Raw genomic sequence first — 22,530 nt, 5'->3', positions numbered from 1 at the left:
ATAAGTTTAGCCTCACTTTTTTTTTTTTTTGTAATGTAAATTTATAAATGCAGACGTACGGAATGCACTTGCAACATGCAGAGTTAGGTTCCCTCAATAAATACTTTCTCACTAATCAGTCTGCTGAAGAATAACTTGCTAGCACTGGAAAGTACAAATAGACAAATCATACATTTCATATATTTGGCCCTGGTGGGGCAAAAGATTCTTTAGAAATTAGCCAGCTGAAAGGGTAATTTACCAGGAGGGTTCTAATCTTTTTTTAACCTCTGCAACGTGACAGACATCATTAAAATACCAGGGCTAAAATACAATTTTCCACCTTGTTTCCACTGACAGATACAGGACGAATGTCATCCATACTCCCATGGTGGAGTAGGGTGGCTCTTCTCTATCCCTTTCTTTTCCAACCAGAAAGCACGCTGGAAGGCAAGTGAGTGGTGCTACTGTAAGAATAACCTTGATGCCAGTCTAACATGGTCAATCAGTCATACAATTGGACACGCCACCATATTATCTCACGCCCGGTCATGACACCACACACCTTTTCTGAGGATCTCTCATTCACTTAGTTTCTCGCCTTCAGTAGGGCCAACATTCTCATTTGCATTCAGTTTAAGTATTTATTTATTAACATAACCAGTAGAACTGAGTTTTTAAAAATATTTATTATATTTCATTCTAGAAATGATGGTACAATTATGTCACACACCTTTGGAAAGGCGTATTTATGCTTTCACACCAGAGCAAAGTTTTATGCATGGCCAGAACTGGAAATACCTAAGCCGTGAATAACCAAGGATAATGCTGTTGATAGGAGGAGCCCTTGTAAGTTTTCAAAAGCTTTATTCTCTATCATTTATTTTCGGGCAGATATCAATCAGTCCCGTGGAAAGAGTTCTGAACATAAAAGGCACCTAGAATAAAAATTAGACCTTAACTAACAAAAAGAGGTGCACATGTTTACATCAAGAAATAAAATGCCCTATTGATGCAACTCTCCTGCAAGCCAATGATAATAATAAATGCAAAAGCTATTGCAACTGAAAAGTCTATAAACACTTACCTGAACCTGGTTCATGAGCTGGATAATGACAATCACTTTGTGTTTTTAAACTTGTGGATGTTTTATCACCATTTAAACAAGCATGAGTACTGTTATTTATATTCACAGGTTTTAGGGGGAAGGGTCACTCTAATTATTTATCCATAGCCAAGATATGTTTTGTTGCATTTTCTCTTAAAATGCATTGTTATGTACTCCATTCATGGATGCATTAAAAATTACTGTTGTCCTTCGAAGAATGTAGCAAAACCTAAAACTGCTACTTTAAACCAAATTCCTTTAAATGATTATAAAGCCAGTAAAGCTGACGTTTTACTATGATTTAAGCACCTGAAATATATTCTAACCAACTGATATTCTCTGAGCTAGAATTAGGATCCTCAAAATTTGTATGTATGTACAAATATTGCAAATTAAGCTAATAAAAACTTGGAAAAATACAAATAGACTTTTAGTACAAAGATCCAAAATCCACATAGGGGTCTGGACTAAGAGGAAAATGAACAGGAAGCCAGCAAACATGTATCTGCATTTTCTAATCTGGACACAAAGGCCTCAGCGGAGCCAGGTGGTATTCAGCTGGGTCTGGTTCTTGATGCTGGTATCCATTTTTAGCACTTCGCGAATGGCCATGGTCGCGTAGGTAGAAGGAGGGAGAGAAAAATCCATCTTCAGGGCTCTGTATTTGCCTTCTGCTAGGCAAGAAAGAACAGTCAGAAAGTAAGGCAGCTGCAGACAGACTGGGGCGAGTCACATAATCTCTATACAGATAAAAGAACTGTGCTCCTTTCTTCAGCCTACTTCCCATGGGGCCTCAGAAAATGAGGCATGGAAGTAAGAGATCTGTGAGTGAAGGATCCAGCTGAATCCCTATAGTAATTCTACCTGGAACCTTCATAGAAAGGGCAGGTGACAGAAGAGCATAGGAGAGAAACACACGTAAAATGAAAAACAAAAAAAATTTACAGCACAGGGTGAAAACAGACAAAGGAATGGCAACAAGAATTTGACAATGAAAAGGCATTTTAGACTCTCTTGCTGGGTTTTCACTCAACTTTGTTAACTCTCTATGGGAGTGGGGAGGATATTCAATAACCTAATATCACAACCTTCTATAATGTTCATTCATTTTCAGTGGGAAATACTGTTTTAATACTGACCTCCAACTGTAATCATAAAACTAAGATGACAAAACACAAAATAGAGATCATAGAGTGGGTTGGGAGATGGTGGTCATTATAAGATTTTTTTTTTTAAATATGTTTTTGTATGAGAAAACATTTCAAAGTTGACACAGAACTGATGGCTGAGTAAACTTACCAGAAGCAAACACTGGTGGTGGTTTCCCTTCTAGGTTGTCCACATCTGTGTTGAAGAGTGGAATTTTAGGATCATCATATGCAACGACTTCCCTTCGAAACATATAAAGCAAAGTGTGAATGTGAATTTCCATAACAGGCACTAAGTTACTCATCACCATTTGTTTAGCAAGGAAAACACACAGGCCTAGTGTAAATAATTCTAGGTGGGAGTATTCAATAACAGAATACAGCCATATTTTATATATAAATACTATATAGCAAGGTGACAGATGATGCCAGCCTATGGTAAAAATAAAAAATGTTACCCTAGGATGGAAATTCCTTTTGTATGTAGTTGGTAAGTAGTAAACTTCACTTGGCAGAGATGCAGTTGAATTAATCACAGCATCTGTACTTTCTCCAGAGCGGTTATCACCACTAACAACACCATGTTACTGTGAGAAACTGCTCTCTGGCAAGATGGAGGCCAACTCTGTCAGCCTCTTGCCACAATCCAGAGAAGAGGAGGGAAGAGGAAAAGGGAGAAAAGATGGCGAGAAGGAAAAGAGAATTTCCTGACAGTGGGCAACTAGTCCAGGCTTTAATTTTTTTAATTATCAAATAAAGCTTTACATAATACTAGGTATTAAAGTATTTTAAAATGGGTTAATACAAGTATCTTTTTCTCTCTAGAAACATGATAATGCAACAACCATATCAGTGTGGAACTCATAGCTAATTCTGAGCAAGATAACTTGAAAATCTCAGTTTTTTAGGAATAGGGAAAAAGTTCATTCTCTGCACATCTCTTCAATAATTTAGCAATGTCAGTAAGATGTAAACTTAGCCACTTTCACTATATATTTGAATTCATTTATCTCCTGATAATTTGAAAAATACCAGGTAGTAGCAGTAATGAGAATAGTATTTAATAACAACAATAACACTTTTATGCCAGGCTGTAAGCAATGAAAAATATTTATATAATGAAAAAGGTTAAAATCTAGTAGTTCAGTTCTATTTCATTCCAGACTATTACTCACCAGCTGACATTCTGAGGACGAATAATGATCTTTCGGTAGGCCCCTGATAAGGAATAATCTCTAATTTTGTGTCTCATGTTGTCAATATCAAGATTGTCCGCTGTGAGCATTTCCCTGTAGGCTTCACTAACTAATATAAAACAAAATCAGTTGGAATGCAGCATGTCAGCAAGCTACCTTGAACTATAGAGAGTAACGTAAATTCTGTCACCTTAACAAAATTAATCATCTCAATTTACAATCCAATCTGTTCTCTGGAATTAAAACGTACTGACTAACTAGTACTAGGTGTCTCCAGTTTAGGTTTGGCCGACTTGTAGGTTATTTTTGCAACCAGGCACAGTATCTGGGGTTAAGGGTCCCAAGGTGGCTACAAAAGGCCATTTCATCAGAAGTTACTCAACTACAATGTATATGTACTCAGAGTTGGAAGAGACCATATACAGAGCCTCAAACTCCTTCCAGAAGAAGGTAGTTATAAATAAATGTATAAAAATAAGAGACCTGGGAACACCATCTGGCTCATCCTCGCACCTGATGTAGAAACTTTTTTATAACACCAGAGAGAGACAGTCATCCAGCCTTTGCTTGCACGTTGCCATTTATGAGGAGCTACTACTTTGTGAGGCATGCAATTAATGGAAAAGTTTTTCTGTGCCAAGCTGAAATAGGTCTTCATGTGACTTCTGTCGACTGCTTTGGAACACAGATTAATTGCCTTCTTCCACATGTGTTCGTAAGTACTGGGCCTTTAAGCCATGATCTCCTCTAGACCAACAAGTTCCTCTAACTGTCCCTTCTTTGATATTTCTGTACTCCCCACCGACCCCTCATCTGCCTTGGGTAACAGGCTTACGTTAATAGTAACACCGGATACTTTTTATGTAGACTACCACCAAACTGGCCTTTTCCATCTGTACACTTGATCTTTGAGCGTAAACATGAGAATTTACATTTAACCCTATTAAATGCCCTCTGCAGGTTTTTTTAAATACGTTATTTTCCATATAATTAATATTAACTATTTTGGGTTATACTACTTGCAAATATGATAAGCAGATTTCTTTACTCATGTCATTTGTAAAAAACGCTGGTTAGACCAGGGTCAAGGAAAGACTCCCTCACGACCCACTCGTGAGGACAGCAGGGATCCCCAACTGAGCACTGCTGACACCAAGTGTGCCTACGTCATGAATCCACATGCCTGAACCACCACCCAGCCAGTCTGTGAGCCCCCGTCTTGGCCACGAGGTCTCCACAATCGGCTCTGTCAAAGGCTATGCTGAATTTATGTTTTAACTGATACTAACTAGCCCAAACTTTCTGACTTTGAGAGGTACCAGAGAGAAGAAAAGAATGCTTTCTTTTTCTCTCTCAGAAAGAGGGCAAGTGTGGCTCCAAGCATCTCAGTGCCTTCCTTCTCTACCTCTTGGTACTGGTCTCCGGTTCCTCGCTGCACCATCTGTGCCATCCACACAGCACAGGCAGGCCACCCCTCCCTTGTCTACCGCCCTTATTCATTCTCCCTCTTCTTCTCTAGTCCTTTTCCCTCCATGAGGCCAACTTCACACAGCAGTTTGATTTGTCAACATGTAAGTGGCAGACTACCACTCAACTCTTTTATAAGTATTTGCCTTATCAAAGAGCGGTGTTAATCCTAATCATTCTGTAATTTCAAGGAATATAATGTTGATAAGTAAACTAATTCTGGGCTCTTGAGAGGTAAGATGTTTTAACAGGAAAACACCTCCGACAGACCAGCCCTGGTGAGGAGTAAACTTCCAGGGTCAGTTCCACTAGGGTAGTCCCATGCTCAGGGCTGCTTTCTTTTTTTCAATTTCTGAATCCTTCAACAGTAAAAGTTCCAATTCCCCTGTCAAAATGGCATCCATGAAGGTACAGAAGTAATTCTTATCAGCCTCTGGGGAATGGGAAATAAGGGTAGGGAATGCTAAGTTTCCAGTTTATAAACTTCTGAGCCCATTGACTCTTAAAACACAATGAACAGATATTACTTAACGCGGTTTTAAAAAAAAAAAAAGGTTAAAAAAAGCAATGTTAAAGTAGAATTATCCATTCTCTTTCTCAATGACTCTTTCCAAACCCTTCCATCCTTAGTTAAGAATTAGTGAATTTCAGAAATTTTAAATAACAGCGCCAATAATAACAGCAACAACAATAATGATACCAACACTATCACCATCCCCACCACCTCCACCACCTGATTTCTTAATTTAAATCATCCATCTGAATGCATCTATTTCAGGGAGACTTTTATAAGCAAACACGGCTTATGTATGTTTGAAATGTAAACATTTTTTTCAAGTTGGATGGAAATTAAGGTTCTAAAATCATATTTAAAATACTGACTTTTTTTTTCCCTCTCTCGACTCCTGGCTGCCAGTGGCTTAATTATGTCCGACTTTAACTACCTTCCTCAGAGGGAACTTACTTTTATGCTGGGGGTAGATAACATCAAAACCAGGCAAGGGCATTACCACATCATGGATGGAGTAATTATTAACATCGTCTTCCTCAATACAGGCGGCTGTGGCTGAAAATACACCAATGGATAAATTAAGAAGAATTAAGAAAACAGGCAGTATTTCCACGAGCCCAACCTTCTAAAATTACACATCTAAGCAATCAGAAATGCAAGCGTGCCCAGGTTCAGTGCCCCATGAAGCTTAGAGAAATTAATTTGGAATATATGCCTTTCTGTCTTTTCTATTCTACCCGAAAAATAAATATCGTGGATTCAGAAAAAGTAGAAAACTAAAAACAATCTATTTCTCAGCTGCACCCTCACGTTTTAGGACTCCTGGCTTTTAGCTTCCTTTTCCTCATCAGACAACACTACAAGATACTATTTGGAAAGTTATCACAGATGAATGCATTTTGCTAAAAGCATAAACAATGGAGAAAAAAAACCCGTGTGTATTTAGAGCATGAAATGTGGTGGCACAGGGGACATTAAAATACACCAGATGTGATCAATATTGGGTGAGGAAAAATTAAATCAGGAAAAGATTAATTAGAATTTCTATACAAATGAAAAGCTTTAGTGCATTGACTGGGCACACCTGCAGATGAGCAGACTGTCTCCAGGAAGTAGCGGGGAAGAACATGGACTTTGGAAACAGACTTGATTTGATTCCCAGACTTCTCTCTCTTTTATTTTTTTTAAAAATTAATGTTTATTTATTTATTTATTTTTGGCCACACTGAGCGGCACTTGGAATCTTAGTTCCCCGACCGGGGATCGAATCCATGTCCCCAGCAGTGGAAGCGCAGAGTCTTAACCACTGGCCTGCCAGGGAAGTCCCAGCCTTCTCTTTTTTTTTTAACCAGCTGTGGAACCTTGGGGCAAGTGACTGAACCTCGGATGAGGAACAGAGAGAATGCTTCACAGTAATACTGTGAGCTTTAAACTAGAAGATGCACCTAAAGGGCTTACTTAGCACAAGGCCCGGCACATAGTAAGGGCTCAACAGCAGACGGGACTGTTTGCATGTCTTATGAACATTTCAGGCCCGGAGTGTGCACTAAATGTCTATGATATCACAGCCCCATGTAAAGTGCGCTCCAGTCTTGTGTTGACTTAAAGAAACTCTTTAAGACTGGCCAACAACAGCAGGGAGGCTGACATACACCCAGAAGTGTAGAGAAGTATTAGCTAGACCCAGATGAGGGTTTGCAAAGGGATCTTAGGCAACACTTAGTCCAAATCTTATCCTAGTTGAGAAAATGGAAGCCTGGAGAGAGTCAGGTGCATATTTTCAAATCAGATGCCTATTTTTCATTACATGTAACGGATCCATACCAGTCAGTCTGAGCTTACAATGTCTTTCCATTTCAAGCTTACCAGACAGCTATCTTAACCAGCAGCCAGGCTGGATTTTAAGCACTAGTGTCAAATAACTGAACCCAAGTTTGGGTGAGCAAGGATGGTGTCTGCCCTTTTACCTCCTTTGAGAACAAGGTCCCCCGGGACAGGGTTCAGGCCGTACTCTTCGATCCTCTTGCTCACCATGTTGTTCCACACATAGCTCTGATAGCTATGAATATACATTAAGCGATTGTTTCTTGGTATCTGACGGGAGAAAAATAAAAAACAGGCAAGAGAAAAAAAAATACATTCTGAACATTAAAAGTACTGTACTTTCCAAGACATCCCACTTGTTTAGTGGTGCCCCTAGTACAAGAAACTCGTAACTTCAATCTCCCATTTTTCTAACAGCCTACAGAAACAGTAACTGACACACAGCCACCAACGTTAGAGACGGAACCCCTCAGACTAGAGGGTGTTCACGATCAGCAGCAGCTGCAGCGGCTCCCGTTTTGCACCCACAGTTCAGACGTTCACGTGAAGAAAGCAAGCGCTTTGGAATTTACACCCTAAATCAAAGATACAGACTTCAAACTCAAGGAATTTACACCTCAATCATAGAGCTAACAGTGCTTTCTAATTCTCTGGAAGGAGAAAGCCTGTATGACTGAACTGACAACTCACTTCCTGCAGCAGGAATCCTGATTTTTTTTGTACATCTGGGGGAGAGTAATCAAGACCTACAGTTAGGAGTTAAACTTTAGTCTATCTGTATTATAGTACCCAAACACCAGTAGAGGCTACACTTACCATGATGCTACCCAGTCTTGAATCACCACAGAGAAACCACACTAAAATGTAGTCATTTAGACCACTTACTGTGCAACCCTCTCACTGAGGCAGGTTACGGTTCTGATGCTAGAGGGTGACTAAGAAATGAACTCTATGATGGGTTCTGAATTTCTCAAATACCAAGATACTTAATTTAAACTTCCTTGTAGGTATTTTCCACACGGATGCTTTCCTCGTGCCCTGCATGTTAACAACCACTGCCCCACTGCCTGCACCCACCACCCTCCCCTATCACCACCCAGGGTCTGAGCACAGATCCCGCAGGCAACACCCCTCTCAGAGATCGCCAAAGGATCCTTATTTACCTTCTGTTCTTCCAAAATTTAGTAAAATATTTAAAGATAAAAAGTTCAAAGCATTGAGCCACCTCGAGTCAGTGCCTGACTTCACAAATTGCACTCACTATGCCAAATGCAGAGACTATATTCTTCAGTCCGTATTTTGAAAGTCCTCGGAGAAGCTGCCCTTCCACACACCTTTTGACAGGTAGTTTTCGGAGGGCAGCGGCTGGGTCTTTGGTCTTCGCCCATTCCTCCCTGCATTTAACCAAGTACCCCTTTTCAGCTGGTGGGGGGAAAAAAAGCTGTGATTAAACAATTTATCCAAAAGACAGAGTTCTATAACTTAAAACACTTCACAGAGAACACAAAACTAGAAAGTGCTATTTGTAACAGAGATACTCTGAAGAGCTTTTGGTCACCTGAGAATAACCATCAGAAAGTGAAAAGATGGGAAAGGCAGAAAGTTTACAGAACTAGATGGCTTTCAACATGCTACCACCCCAGGACTTAAAGCCAATGACTGTTCATTATCAAGCTGACTCAACATCAGACAAAACCTTGGTAGTCCTTTCTTCCTTCCCTCTCTTTTTCTACTGTATTGTCAAATTTAATGGGTTACTTTCCCTAAAATTAGACAACCTTATCTCTTTTAACTTGCAAATGAATAATTATCCAAAGTGGGCATAATTATTTTGCTGATTTGTAAAGTAGTACTTAAACCCTTTTCCATACAGTATGACATTAGAGTTTTTAATGAACTCTTCAAACTTAAAAATCCTCAGTGTGTTTTTGTCAAGTTTTTATACTGTATTACATTTTGCTTTAACAAATTAACCACCAGTGAAATCTGTTTGGATTCCTGTATGTTCAGAGATTTAATACTGCATGGAGAACAGGAAATGAATGTATTCATTTATGAATTAATAAATTAGATGAGCTAAAGACCTGAAAATAAGATATAAATTATAAATCTCAAATATATACATAAAACTTGTGTAAAAAAAGACATAAACTATACTTTTTACTTTAAAAACAGTTTTAAAAGTTCTGAAATAATGACCCCAATTTGTACCTATACTTCAAAGCAATTCCATGAATACCTAGTCATATATTCTTTTTTTTTTTCTTAAGATGATTTTTATTCTCACCTCCAGAACGGGGTTTCAATATTAAATCCATGACTTCAGCCCAGGAATTTTGTAGTATAGCTCTAAAATTAAACAGAATTTATTTTACTTAATTTTGCATTAAGGTGAATTTTATGTGCCCAAGCCTGTGGAGTAACAAACCATATTAACTTTATATATTTTATTAAACTTAAAATAAGCAGAAAAATATAATAACATAGATTTCAAATGTAAATGTCAGAAGAACTTGAGAAGAAAATTAAAAATATAATGTTTACTCATAACATTTAATATCATTTCAGTTTTAGAAAGCTGTTATAGTATAGTATAAATACTACCTAGTCATGCTTTAAGCTGTTATACATGGTATTATCTGCATAAATCAAAGTTGTCTTTATATACTAAAACTTATTTGAAACTTCTCAAAAAAAGTCTCCCGTGTTAAATACTTTCTTGCCTAGATAAACAGAATAAATACAATTTATCCTTCTCTATTATTCTTGCCAAAATGGAAGTATCTTTACATTTGCTGATTATAAGTTATACACGCTTCTTTAAAATTAAACAGTACATAAGAAAGGTTACCTGGTATCTAACCTTTAAAAAATAAACACTCTTAACACTTCAGAGTGTAGTTTTCAAGACTTGCTTGATCTTTAAGTGTATGCAGTTTTTTCTTTAACTTTTATTATACTCTCTTATCACACAGAGGTTGTATTTCGTGTATCATATCTGAACATTTTTTTTTTTTAACCCAGATTCTTTTTTTTTTTTTTTTATAAATTTGTTTATTTTTTTAATTTTATTTTTGGCTGCATACGGTATTTGTTTTTCTCTTTTTGGCTGCGTTTGGTCTTTGTTGCTGCACTTGGGCTTCCTTTAGTTGCAGCGAGCGGGGCCTACTCCTCGTTGCAGTGCATGGGCTTCTCATTGCGGTGGCTTCTCCTGCTGCAGAGCACGGGCTGTAGGCATGCAGGCTCAGTAGTTGTGGCATGCAGGCTCAGTAGTTGTGGCATGCAGGCTCAGTAGTTGTGGCGCACGGGCTTCGTTGCTCCGCGGCATGTGGGATCCTCCCGGACCAGGGCTCAAACCCGTGTCTCCTGCATTGGCAGGCGGATTCTTAACCACTGTGCCACCAGGGAAGCCCCTGAACATTTTTTCTAGTTAAGATTTCTGCTCTTGGAGTCATACTTAGAAAGGCCTTCCCTACCATAAGAAAATAAAAATCCCTTCTATTAATTTTTCTGTTTTTCTACTTAACTAGGGTTTTTATTTTTCATGTTTAAGTTAATCTATATGAGATATTTCTGTGTATTAAATTATATAAAATGCTGTTTTATCTACTGATGAGATCATATGGATATTTAACCTACTAATGCAATGAATTAGATTAATAGATATCCCACTGCTGGCCATCCTTGAAGTCCTGGAACAAGCCATGCTCTATCAGTCTTTAAATATACTCCTGAGTGACACATTATTCAGCTGGCTAGGCCGTCAGTAACATTTCCAAAAAGAGTACAGTATTAATTCAAGACTACGCACTAGTGTGCCAGATTTCATGGAAAAAGATTTCTGTGCTCAAAAACCTTTATCTGGCTGGCCACTTGATTCTGTAAATAGTTTTATTGGAAAACATCCGTGATCCTTAATTTATGTACTATTTCTGGCCGCTTTCACACTAACAGCAGTGCTGAGTAGCTGCTACACACACTCCACAGCCCACAAAGCCTAAACATTTACCTTTACAGAGAAAGTCTGCCAACATCTGGTGTAATATATTAAAATTTCTTAACTACAGGACTTAACACTTTTAAGATACTACCACACACGTGAAGGTTCAGTATATATCACCATATTAAAGATGGATATATTTGGTTTATAACAAGCCATCCTATCTGGCTCACCACACATTAAAATGTTTTCTACCTTTCTGACATTATCTTTCCTTCTTCCACCTTCTTTTTTTATTTTTTTACATTTTTAAAAAATAAATTTATTTTATTTATGTATTATTTTTGGCTGTGTTGGGTCTTCGTTGCTGCACACGGGCTTTCTCTAGTTGCGGCAAGCGGGGGCTACTATTCTTTGTGGTGCATGGGCTTCTCATTGCGGTGGCTTCTCTTGTTGTGGAGCACGGGCTCTAGAGTGCAGGCTCAGTAGTTGTGGCGCACGGGCTTAGTTGCTCCGCGGCATGTGGGATCCTCCCGGACCAGAGCTCGAACCCAAGTCCCCTGCATTGGCAGGTGGACTCCTAACCACTGCGCCACCAGGGAAGCCCGGCAGGTGGATTCTTAACCACTATACCACCAAGGAAGTCCCCCACCCATATCATTTATTGTCTATCTTTCTGATTTTAGCCATTGTACTGGGTGTGAAGTAGTATCTCATTGTGGTTTTGAACTGCTTTTTCCCAGTGATTAGTGATTCCTTAGTGATGTCAAGCATCTTTTTATGTGCTTATTGGCCATTAGTCTATGTTCTATGGAGAAATGTCTACTCAGATTCTTTGACCATTTTTAGGTTATTTGTCTTTTTGTTTCTGAGTCGTAATAGTTCTTTAAATATTTTGGATTTAAGTCACTCTTCCACCTTTAAACTATAAACTGAGGGTTTTTTCTTTAGGTGGTCCTGTGGTGGTAACAGTGGGCTACTCTGAAGCTAGGAAACATTCTTGTGTCATAAAAATTGTTGGTTAGGAATTCTGAATGGATTATATACTGACTTTATACTTGGGCATGTTAATGCAATTTTGGTCCTGAATAAATCTGATGTCATTTTCATTAGCTATTTTACATTATCTTTGGAGTGCAAAATTTACAGGGTCCCATGGCTGCTGTTCTGCCGAATTAGCTACAAAGTCAAAGGGTGATACAGCCTTCTCTTAAATATTCTGTCTCACAGGACAATTAGCATCTTCAGTATCAATGTCCTCTGAACATTAGCAAGACTGAAAATATTATCTTTTATTATCTAATAATAGTGATTATTATTTATTACAGTTTTCTTCCTGGCAACAATTTTTTTCTCTGGTTAGTATGTTCTAATTTTAATATATTACTTTCCATTTATTGAGCACTTCCTATCTGCTAGGCATAGAAACAGGTATTGCATAGACTTCATCTTACTTCATTTTCACCAACCCTGTGAGGTTGGTGTTATCCTTTCCATTTCACAGATGACTAATGTGAGGCTCAGAACTGAAATCTGACTTCAATGCCTGCGGGGTTTTGTTTTGTTTTGCTTTTTTTTTTTTTTGGCTGAACCCCAAGGCTTGCGGGATCTTAGTTCTCCGACCAGGGACTGAACCCAGGCCCTAGGCAGTGAAAGCGCACAGTCCTAACCACTGGACCGCCAGGGAATTCCCCCCTTCTGCCTGAGCTTTTAACCCTCACAACACTACCTCAAAGAGGTAGAGGAAATACTACATGATATTTTTCATTTTGTGCTCTTAAAGATGCATGAACAAATGCAACTTCATGGAGTCAGCTGCTGAACCATGGACTGATTCAAGAAGAGCCCCTCTTTTCTCAGGACTGCACCTGACCAACTAGTGAGCTTGGGCAGGCTCCCTAAGCCGAGATTTCATCTTTGCTAAAATAAAGGGTTTGAAGCACCAGGAAGAACATGAACTAAATAACCTCTCAGATCACTTCCAACTCAGATTTCCACAGTTCTAACTGCCACGTGAATAATTATTTAGGTAACACAGTCTCTGATGGACAGCAGGATAGCATAAGTAAGTTTATAAACCCAAGTATTTATTGATGGGATTCCCACCTTAGCTCGCCCTAGAGGGATTTCCTGTTATCTCAAAGCTAATCAGAGAGTTCTTAAAATAAATTTTACTTGCTAATTGCGTCTTATACCACTTTCTTTAAAGGATGGGGGAAGGGCAGGTACAAATTTAAGAAACTAGGAAGCACTTGTTAACAGAGATCATAAACTACACCATCTCCTTCAGGCTACTTTGGGTCTGAGTTACCCAACTGCTACTGTTGGGTCACTTACTGAGCCAAGATTTACCTGTAAAAAAGAAAATAAAACAGAATCCCTGGATGGGCTATCAGGGGAGAGAGAAAAACTTTACTTTTCAAGTTATATCTTTTTGAACTCTGATTTATTTTTTCACCTTGTGCATGTATTATCATAAAACAGAACAAAACTTAGGAGGCGGCTGTGGATCAGCTGGTCATCCAAAAGGATGAGACACACTGCTTCGTTTGGCCCAGATTTCCATTTTTTCTAGGAAATCTAGAAATAATTAAAAACAACACCAACAAAAAACATCCTGCTTCTTTTTTTAAAGGAGAGAGCTCTTTTACACGAAAGTTAAGAAATTAAATACAAACCTTCCAACTTGATATGTGGGGACAGCTGTGGTTCCAAACCTTTGCATTCCATAGTAGTTAATAAATCCAATCTCCTTGAGAGAGTTCATGGCTTGTTCCACTTGGTCGTCAGTTCCAGTAATATTTCTGTAGGGGCCCAAATTACCCAGAGAAAAAAATTTACAGGCAAACACATTCAGGGATGCATATCACAAGTGACATGGCTTGGCTTCTGTGCCTTTCCCTTGCCCCCTGCAGCTTTCTCTCTACCTCTTGAGGACGCTGTCTTTTTAAAAAATTGTGACATATACACAACACTAAATTTACCTTTTTAGCCATTTCTAAGTATGCAATACAGCAGCATTAAGTACCTTCACAATGCTGTGCAACCTTTACCACTATCTACTTCCTGAACTTTTTTCATCTTCTCAAATGGAAACTCCGAATCTATTAAACAGTAACTCTCCATCTCCCCGCCCACACCTTATACCCCAGGTAACTTTTATTCTACGTCCTACGTCTATGAATTTGCCTATTCTAGGTACCGAATATAAGTGGAATCATAGGCCGTCTTTTGTATTTCAAGAAGATGGCTTCTTTCCAAAGGTGGTGCTGAGTTTTTAGAGGGGTGGGCGTGTTGGTACAAACACTGCAGCTGTGTTTGCTCTCCCAGCCTCATCGGGCCCCACCCCGCCTTCCCGGGCTGCCACGGGCATCAGCACCAGCTCACTGGGATTAACGACTGTTCTGAACAGACTCAAGGTGACATGGCAAGACCCTCTCCGGTCTGCATTCATACCCGCAGCTCTTTACCTGAGGACAACAGTGAAGTGATTCCCTTGAAGCTCTCCCAATTTCAGAGGGTTTTTCTGATAGCTGAAATTCCCTAGCTTAAAGTTCATCAAGCACTTATTCAAGTGGGCAAGTCTTTGCGCAGTTATTCTAAAAAATACGAAATAAGAAAAGGAACAGAAAGAGGGTCATGAGCTATCGCCTGGCTGAAATGGTCTAGGACACTTTATTACAGAAAACTACAGCTTGAAATCAGACTACACACTATGACGATGGAAAAGAAAGGCACCGCAGCTGGTGGGGTAAGCCTACCTTTCATTTGCCTCTGGAATGTTCCTCCAGCATGAGGACACCTGTTCCTATTGGAATGATGTAACCTGGGCCATCTTTATATTCTTAGAGCCTTATGTTACTTACATACTGATAATGGAACGGTATCATCTGTGAAATTTTCTAGTTTTTGTGAGGGGAGAGGGGCGAGAAAGGGAGCAGAGAGCAATCCCTACAGGTAAAAAGATAGTTATTAAGCATTAAAAAAGTCATATTTTCATTTTTGTCCCTCAGAAAAATACTGTAAACTCACTACAGAAAACTTGGAAAAATACAGAAAGGTACAGAGTAAGAAAAAAAAAATTCAGTTTCATCACCTGAAAAAAAAATCTGTTAATATCTAACTTTGAATTTCCTCCCATTCTTTCTTTCTTAAACTCATGTCAGATATATTTATATATTTATCTTTATCTGACTATATATGTGTAGTCAGAATCCTACCATAACCTGTACCCTCCTGCTATAATTTAAATGGCATTATAAAATTTTCATGAAAAACTTCTTAACTTCTTTAATAGTAATACACATAGAAAAAGAAATACAGTACTAAAAGGCCTCTGTTCTATCTCTATCCCTCAATACCCCTCCCCACTGGCAGCCAACATTAAAAGTTTCTTGTCTATTCTTCTAGTAACATTTTCTGTACACATAGATACACCTATTGTCTTCTCTCTTTTTGGAATTTCTTTGTAAGCTTTTAATACATATGTTATATATACAGAAAAGTACGCAGATCGTAAGTGTTCTGCTTCACGGATTTTCACAAAGTGAACACAACCATGTAACTAGCACCCAGATCTTCCCTTTTAAAAAACAATTTTTGTTACATTATCAATTGTTCAGTATCTTGCTTATATTCACTGACAAAATGCATATTAGAGACGTGCCTTATCCATACAGCCCTTCTGGAGCTGCCTCACTCTGTGTACAGCTTCAAAGAATGGCTGCAGTGCTGCCTGGAGCCTTTCTCTGACCTTTAGTCCCCTGTGATGGGCATTTAAATTGCTACCCATCTTCTGCTATTACAATCCATTCTGTAACACATTCCCTCGTATAGACTTCTTGGTGCATCTACAGAGGTGAATGATTCGGATTAAGCCCCTAGAATTAGAAGGCAGGGATTTTAAATTTTAACCCCTATTGCCCTCCAAAAAAGTTACACCAATTCACACTCACACCATTAATATGTAAGTACCTACTTCTTCATGCCTGTGTCTCCTCACACAGCATGTTATAAACCTTTTTGAGCTCTGTCAGGCTGATAAGTTAAAAACGCTATCTTGGGGCTTCCCTAGTGGCGCAGTCGTTAAGAATCCGCCTGTCAGTGCAGGGGACACAGGTTCGAGCCCTGGTCTGGGAAGATCCCACATGCCGCGGAGCAACTAAGCCTGTGAGCCACAACTACTGAGCCTGCTCTCTAGAGCCCGGGAGCCACAACTACTGAGCCCACGTGCCACAACTACTGAAGCCCGCGCACCATGACGAAGAGTAGCCCCCCGCTCACCGCAACCAGAGAAAGCCCGCGCAGCAACGAAGACCCAACGCAGCCAAAAATAAATAAATAAATTTATTTTTAAAAAATACTATTTTGATTTTTATCTGAATGCTTCTTACTATGAGAGAAACTAAACATTTCTTCATTATCTTGACTGTGAAGTACCTGTTTGTCCTATTACTTATTTTTCTGTTGGACTGTTAATATTCTTCTGTTCTCATATATTAAGGAAATCTACCCTTTACCACATAGCTTGCAAATATTATCTCCCATTTTGTGAGTTTATTCATAATATTTTACACTTTAGAAAATTTCCCAACTTCATGTTAAAAAAATCAAACTGGAGAAAATTGGCAACACTATAACGAACAGTCTTATACCTCACCTGTAGATTTACCAATTGCTAACAATTTCCCAGATTTACTTTACATATATTTCTAGATATATGAACACCCACATATTACACATACGCGCATACATACACACATGCAGGTAAAACCTATGTATTTTTCTAAACCATGTGAGAGTGAGCTGCAGACCTAGGGACACCTCACCCCTAAAGTGACTGCAGTGTGTGTCTCCTAAGCACAGCAGAGTCTCCCACGTTTCTAACCACCGGTCACCCTCACAAAGCCTATGTGAATTCAAGGCCACTGATGAGCAGTCCACATCCAAATTCACCCAGTTCCCCCAATAACATCACTTAGATTTTTTTTTTAAACCTCCTTAAATTCAGGATCTAATCAAGAACCAGGACAATCATTGTTTCCTCACAGTAAGATGCCCACATTTTGGTGGGAATAACACGTAGGTGATGCTGTGTCTTTTTCAGTGTATCGCAGCGAAACGGTACCTCTCTCTCCTTTCCCTTTTTTAGTTGGTAAGCTGTGGGGTGACATTTTAAAAATTCTGTAACTATCCTGTTCCCCCATAGTCTTTCATCCAACTGTTTAGGTACCCGAGGATAATTTTTTATTATTATTTTTTCGCTGTGCAGCATGTGGGATCCCAGCTCCCGGCCCAGGGATGGAACACGCACTGCCTGCATTGGAAGCACAGAGTCTTAACCACTGGACCACCAGGGAAGTCCCCCAAGGGTAATTGTTGGCTGAGGCAAATATTACTGTGTTGACTGCGAAAGACTGTTTTTCTATACCCACCATTCCTCCTATATTAGTTGGCATTCTTCTACAAATAGGACTGTACAGTAAAAAATTTTTTTCTCATTTTCCCATTTAGGTTGTTAGATAATATTGAGCAGAGTTTTCTGTGCTATACAGTAGGTCCTAGTTGGTTATCTTCTTTTTTTTTTAATTTTTATTTTGACCTTTTTAAAAAATTTTATTTATTTATTTATTTATGGCTGTGTTGGGTCTTCATTGATGTGCACGGGCTTTCTCTAGTTGCAGAGAGTGGGGACTACTCTTTGTTGCAGTGCGCGGGCTTCTCACTGTGGTGGCTTCTCTTGTTGCGGAGCACGGGCTCTAGAGCACAGGCTCAGTAGTAGTGGCGCACGGGCTTAGTTGCTCCGCGGCATGTGGGATCTCCCCGGACCAGGGCTTGAACCCATGTACCCTGCACTGGCAGGCGGATTCTTAACCACTGCGCCACCGGGGAAGCCCTGGTTATCCATTTCAAATACAGCAGTGTGTACATGTCAATCCCAAACTCCCTAACTATCCCTCCCCCCTACACCGCACCCCCCGCCCCGGTAACCGTAAGTTCATTCTCTAAGTCTTTGAGTCTGTTGTATTTCAGTTAGTTGAAATTTAGTTAGTTGCATTTTAGTTAGTTGAATTTTTTTTTAATACCTCTGGGATTTAAGTCTATTTAGGAAGGGTGTCCCTAGTCAGAGATTATTTTTATTTTTTTTAATTTATTTTATTTTATTTATTTTTGGCTGTGTTGGGTCTCCGTTGCTGTGTGCGGGCTTTCTCTAGTTGCAGGGAGCGGGGGCCACTCTTCGTTACGGTGCGTGGGCTTCTCATTGCGGTGGCCTCTCCCGCTGCGGAGCACGGGCTCTGGGCACATGGGCTTCAGTAGTTGCGGCACGCGGGCTCAGTAGCTGTGGCTCGCGGGCTCTAGAGCACAGGCTCAGTAGTTGTGGCGCACGGGCTTAGTCGCTCCGCGGCATGTGGGATCTTCCCGGACCAGGGCTCAAACCCGTGTCCCCTGCATTGGCAGGTGGACTTCCAACCACTACACCACCAGGGAAGCCCCAGAGATTATTTTTTTAAAATCGTATCCCCAGGTATAAGTAGAGTACTTTTGCAGTTGTTGTTGTTTTTTATGAATTTATTCATTTATTTATTTTTTGGCTGCGTTGGGTCCTCATTGCTGTGCACAGGCCTTCTCCAATTGCGGCGAGCGGGCCTACTCTTGGTTGCGGTGGCCTCTACCGTCACGCAGCATGGGCTCTAGGCGCGCGAGCTCAGTAGTCGTGGCGCACGGGCCTAGCCGCTCCGCGGCATGTGGGATCTTCCCAGACCAGGGCTCAAACCCGTGTCCCCTGCATTGGCAGGCGCACTCCTAACCACTGCACCACCAGGGAAGCCCCAGTTGTTGTTGTTTTAGAGTAAAAAGGGTACTTTTCTTTTTGTTTCCTTCTGGCCAACAGTAGTGACGTACTTTTTGTCATGTCTCATTTACAGCACTGCTGGCCTCCATGCAGTCCCTAACACACTAATCTTTTTTTTTTTTTTTTAAACATCTTTATTGGAGTATAATTGCTTTACAATGGTGTGTTAGTTTCTGCTTTATAACAAAGTGAATCAGTTATACATATACATATGTTCCCACATCTCTTCCCTCTTGCATCTCCCTCCCTCCCACCCTCCCTATCCCACCCCTCTAGGTGGTCACAAAGCACCGAGCTGATCTCCCTGTGCTATGCGGCTGCTTCCCACTAGCTATCTCTTTTACATTTGGTAGTGTATATATGTCCATGCCACTCTCTCACCCTGTCACATCTCACCCCTCCCCCTCCCCATATCCTCAAGTCCATTCTCTAGTAGGTCTGTGTCTTTATTCCCGTCTTGCCACTAGGTTCTTCATGACCTTTTTTTTTCCCCTTAGATTCCATATATATGTGTTAGCATACTGTATTTGTTTTTCTCTTTCTGACTTACTTCACTCTGTATGACAGACTCTAACTCCATCCACCTCACTACAAATACCTCCATTTCATTTCTTTTTATGGCTGAGTAATATTCAATTGTATATATGTGCCACATCTTCTTTATCCATTCATCCGATGATGGACACTTAGGTTGCTTCCATGTCCTGGCTATTGTAAATAGAGCTGCAATGAACATTTTGGTACATGACTCTTTTTGAATTATGGTTTTCTCAGGGTATATGCCCAGTAGTGGGATTGCTGGGTCATATGGTAGTTCTATTTTTACTTTTTTAAGGAACCTCCATACTGTTCTCCATAGTGGCTGTATCAATTTACATTCCCACCAACAGTGCAAGAGGGTTCCCTTTTCTCCACACCCTCTCCAGCATTTATTGTTTATAGATTTTTTGATGATGGCCATTCTGACCGGTGTAACACACTAATCTTGACTACTGGTCTTTTAAAGTCTACAATGGTTGTGGCAAAGAAGAAAAGAACTCTGGGCACTGGAGTCCCAGGGGCTTTGACTGGCAGTTTCTGTTTACTCTCCCCAGTCAACTACTGATGCCCAAAGTGGCTCATTTAGAGAGGAGTGGGAGGAGGTCAAGTTCTCCCCCTCTGCTTTGAATTATGGACTCTCTTTGTCCTAGGCAACAAGGAGGTTAAGGAAAGAAGAGGGGAAAGCTGTTCACACACAAGTCAGTAACAGTATCAGCTGCTGCTCAGTGGCTTTGGTTCTGCATTTTAAATTATCAGCATACACATATCTTTCGGCTTTTTGTCTTTTTTTAAAAGGTAGATTGAGGAGTATAAATACTACACCAAGGACCTGGCTACAAAAGATAAATATTCATATTACATCCATCCGTAATATCATATATCTCTCTCTACACATCTACCTTCGCAGGGACACTGTGGCTGATGCCACCTTTCAAATGGCTTTGTTAATATTTGGCAAAGCCTTGTCTCTTCCAGTGAAGACATAAAAACTCAGGTAAGGAGCCAATTTCTTTTTTTTTTTTTTTCAGGTGGTTACTCAGTTATTTCAACAAATTCACTGACTCAAAACTTTCCTTTGGGACTTCCCTGGTGGCGCAGTGGTTAAGACTCCACGCTCCCAATGCAGGGGGCCAGGGTTTGATCCCTGGTCAGGGAACTACATCCCACATGCATGCCGCAACTAAGGAGCCCACCTGCTGCAACTAAGAACCGGCGCAACCAAATAAATTAAAAAACAAACAAACAAACAAAAAAACCAACACTCTTCTTTGCTGATTTTAAATGCTACTTGCTACACACTAACTCTGTGGATATATCTGGGTCTGTAATTATTCTAATGCTACCCGTTTATGTGCCAGTATCATATTGCTTTAACTGCTATACTTTTTTGGCCATGCCATGCAGCATGTGGGATCTTCGTTCCCTGACCAGGGATCGAACCCGTGCCCCCTGCCTTGGGAGCGTGGAGACTTAACCAATGGACTGCCAGGGAAGTCCCTACTATAATTCTATAATATGCTTTAAAATATACTGAGGCTGGACAGCTACACGTAAAAGAATGAAATTAGAACATTCTCTAACACCATAAACAAAAGTAAACTCAAAATGGATTAAAGACCTAAATGTAAGACCAGATACTATAAAACCCCTAGAAGAAAATATAGGCAGAACATGCTTTGGGCTTCCCTGGTGGCACACTGGTTAAGAATCCACCTGCCAATGCAGGGGACACGGGTTTGAGCCCTGGTCCGGGAAGATCCCACATGTTGCGGAGCAACTAAGCCCGTGCGCCACAACTACTGAGCCTGCGCTCTAGAGCCCACAAGCCACAACTACTGAGCCCACATGCCACAACTACTGAAGCCCGTGCGCCTAGAGCCCATGCTCCGCAACAAGAGAAGCCACCACAATGAGAAGGCCGCGCAACAGAACAAAGACTAGGCCCCGCTTGCCACAACTAAAGAAAGCCTGCGTGCAGCAACAAAGACCCAACGCAGCCATAAATAAATAAATAAATTAATTATTTTAAAAGAACATGCTTTGACATAAATCATAGCACTATTTTCTTGTGTCCATCTCCTAGAGTAATGGAAACAAAAGCAAAAATAAACAAATGGGATCTAATTAAACATAAACGCTTTTGCACGGCAAAGGAAATCATAAACAAAACAAAAAGACAACAGACAGACTGGAAGAAAATATTTGCAAATGATGCAACCAACAAGGGCTTAATTTGCAAAATATACAAACAGTTTATACAGCTCATTATCAAAAAAAAAAAAAAAACCAATCAAAAAATGGGCAGAAGACCTAAACAGACATTTCTCCAAAAAAGACATACAGATGGCCAACAGGCACGTGAAAAGATGCTCAATATTGCTAATTATTAAGAGACATGCAAATCAAAACTACAGTGAGGTACCACTTCGCACCAGTCAGAATGACCACTAAAAAGCCTACAAATAACAAATGCTGGAGAGGGTGTAGAGAAAAGGGAACCCTCCTACACTGTTGGTGGGAATGTAAATTGGTAACAGCCACTATGGAGAAGAGTATGGAGGTTCCTTAAAAAACTAAAAATAGAGTTGCCATACGATCTAGCAATCTCACTCCTGGGCATATACCCAGAAAAGATGAAAACTCTAATTTAAAAAGATGCATGCGGGCTTCCCTGGTGGCGCAGTGGTTAAGAATCCGCCTACCAATGCAGGGGACACGGGTTCGAGCCCTGGTCCGGGAAGATCCCACATGCCGTGGAGCAACTAAGCCCGTGCGGCACGACTACTGAGCCTGCGCTCTAGAGCCCATGAGCCACAACTACTGAGCCCGCAAGCCTAGAGCCCGTGCTCCGCAACAAGAGAAGCCACCGCAATAAGAAGCCCGCGCACCGGAATGAAGAGTAGGCCCTGCTCGCTGCAACTAGAGAAAGCCCATGCACAGCAACGGAGACCCAACGCAGCCAAAA

At 40.3% G+C, this 22,530-nt stretch overlaps 1 protein-coding gene across 6 annotated transcripts in view; it reads right to left on the bottom strand.

Annotated features, from left to right (window-relative positions):
- Nucleotides 1-672: 672 nt before the first annotated feature.
- Nucleotides 673-22,530, bottom strand: part of PUS7 (pseudouridine synthase 7) — a 67,644-nt gene continuing 45,786 nt past the window's right edge. For 3 of the 6 annotated variants that reach the window (XM_068550412.1, XM_068550409.1, XM_068550411.1), the window contains exons 8-16: nt 14,644-14,772; nt 13,852-13,977; nt 9,521-9,582; nt 8,495-8,655; nt 7,377-7,503; nt 5,863-5,964; nt 3,411-3,540; nt 2,387-2,478; nt 673-1,761 (exon numbers count right to left, since the gene is read on the bottom strand). In XM_068550412.1, coding sequence (XP_068406513.1) covers nt 1,622-1,761; nt 2,387-2,478; nt 3,411-3,540; nt 5,863-5,964; nt 7,377-7,503; nt 8,495-8,655; nt 9,521-9,582; nt 13,852-13,977; nt 14,644-14,772 — 1,069 coding nt within the window. In that variant the 3' untranslated portion in view covers nt 673-1,621. The remainder of the gene's footprint in view (nt 1,762-2,386; nt 2,479-3,410; nt 3,541-5,862; nt 5,965-7,376; nt 7,504-8,494; nt 8,656-9,520; nt 9,583-13,851; nt 13,978-14,643; nt 14,773-22,530) is intronic. The other 3 variants (XM_068550410.1, XM_068550413.1, XM_068550414.1) reach the window with 3 other exon arrangements.

This window comes from Eschrichtius robustus, chromosome 8 (assembly GCF_028021215.1).
Source record: "Eschrichtius robustus isolate mEscRob2 chromosome 8, mEscRob2.pri, whole genome shotgun sequence".
NCBI lineage: Eukaryota > Metazoa > Chordata > Mammalia > Artiodactyla > Eschrichtiidae > Eschrichtius > Eschrichtius robustus.
Note: the sequence above shows the minus strand (reverse complement) of the source record. Positions and strands in the feature narration are given on the sequence as shown.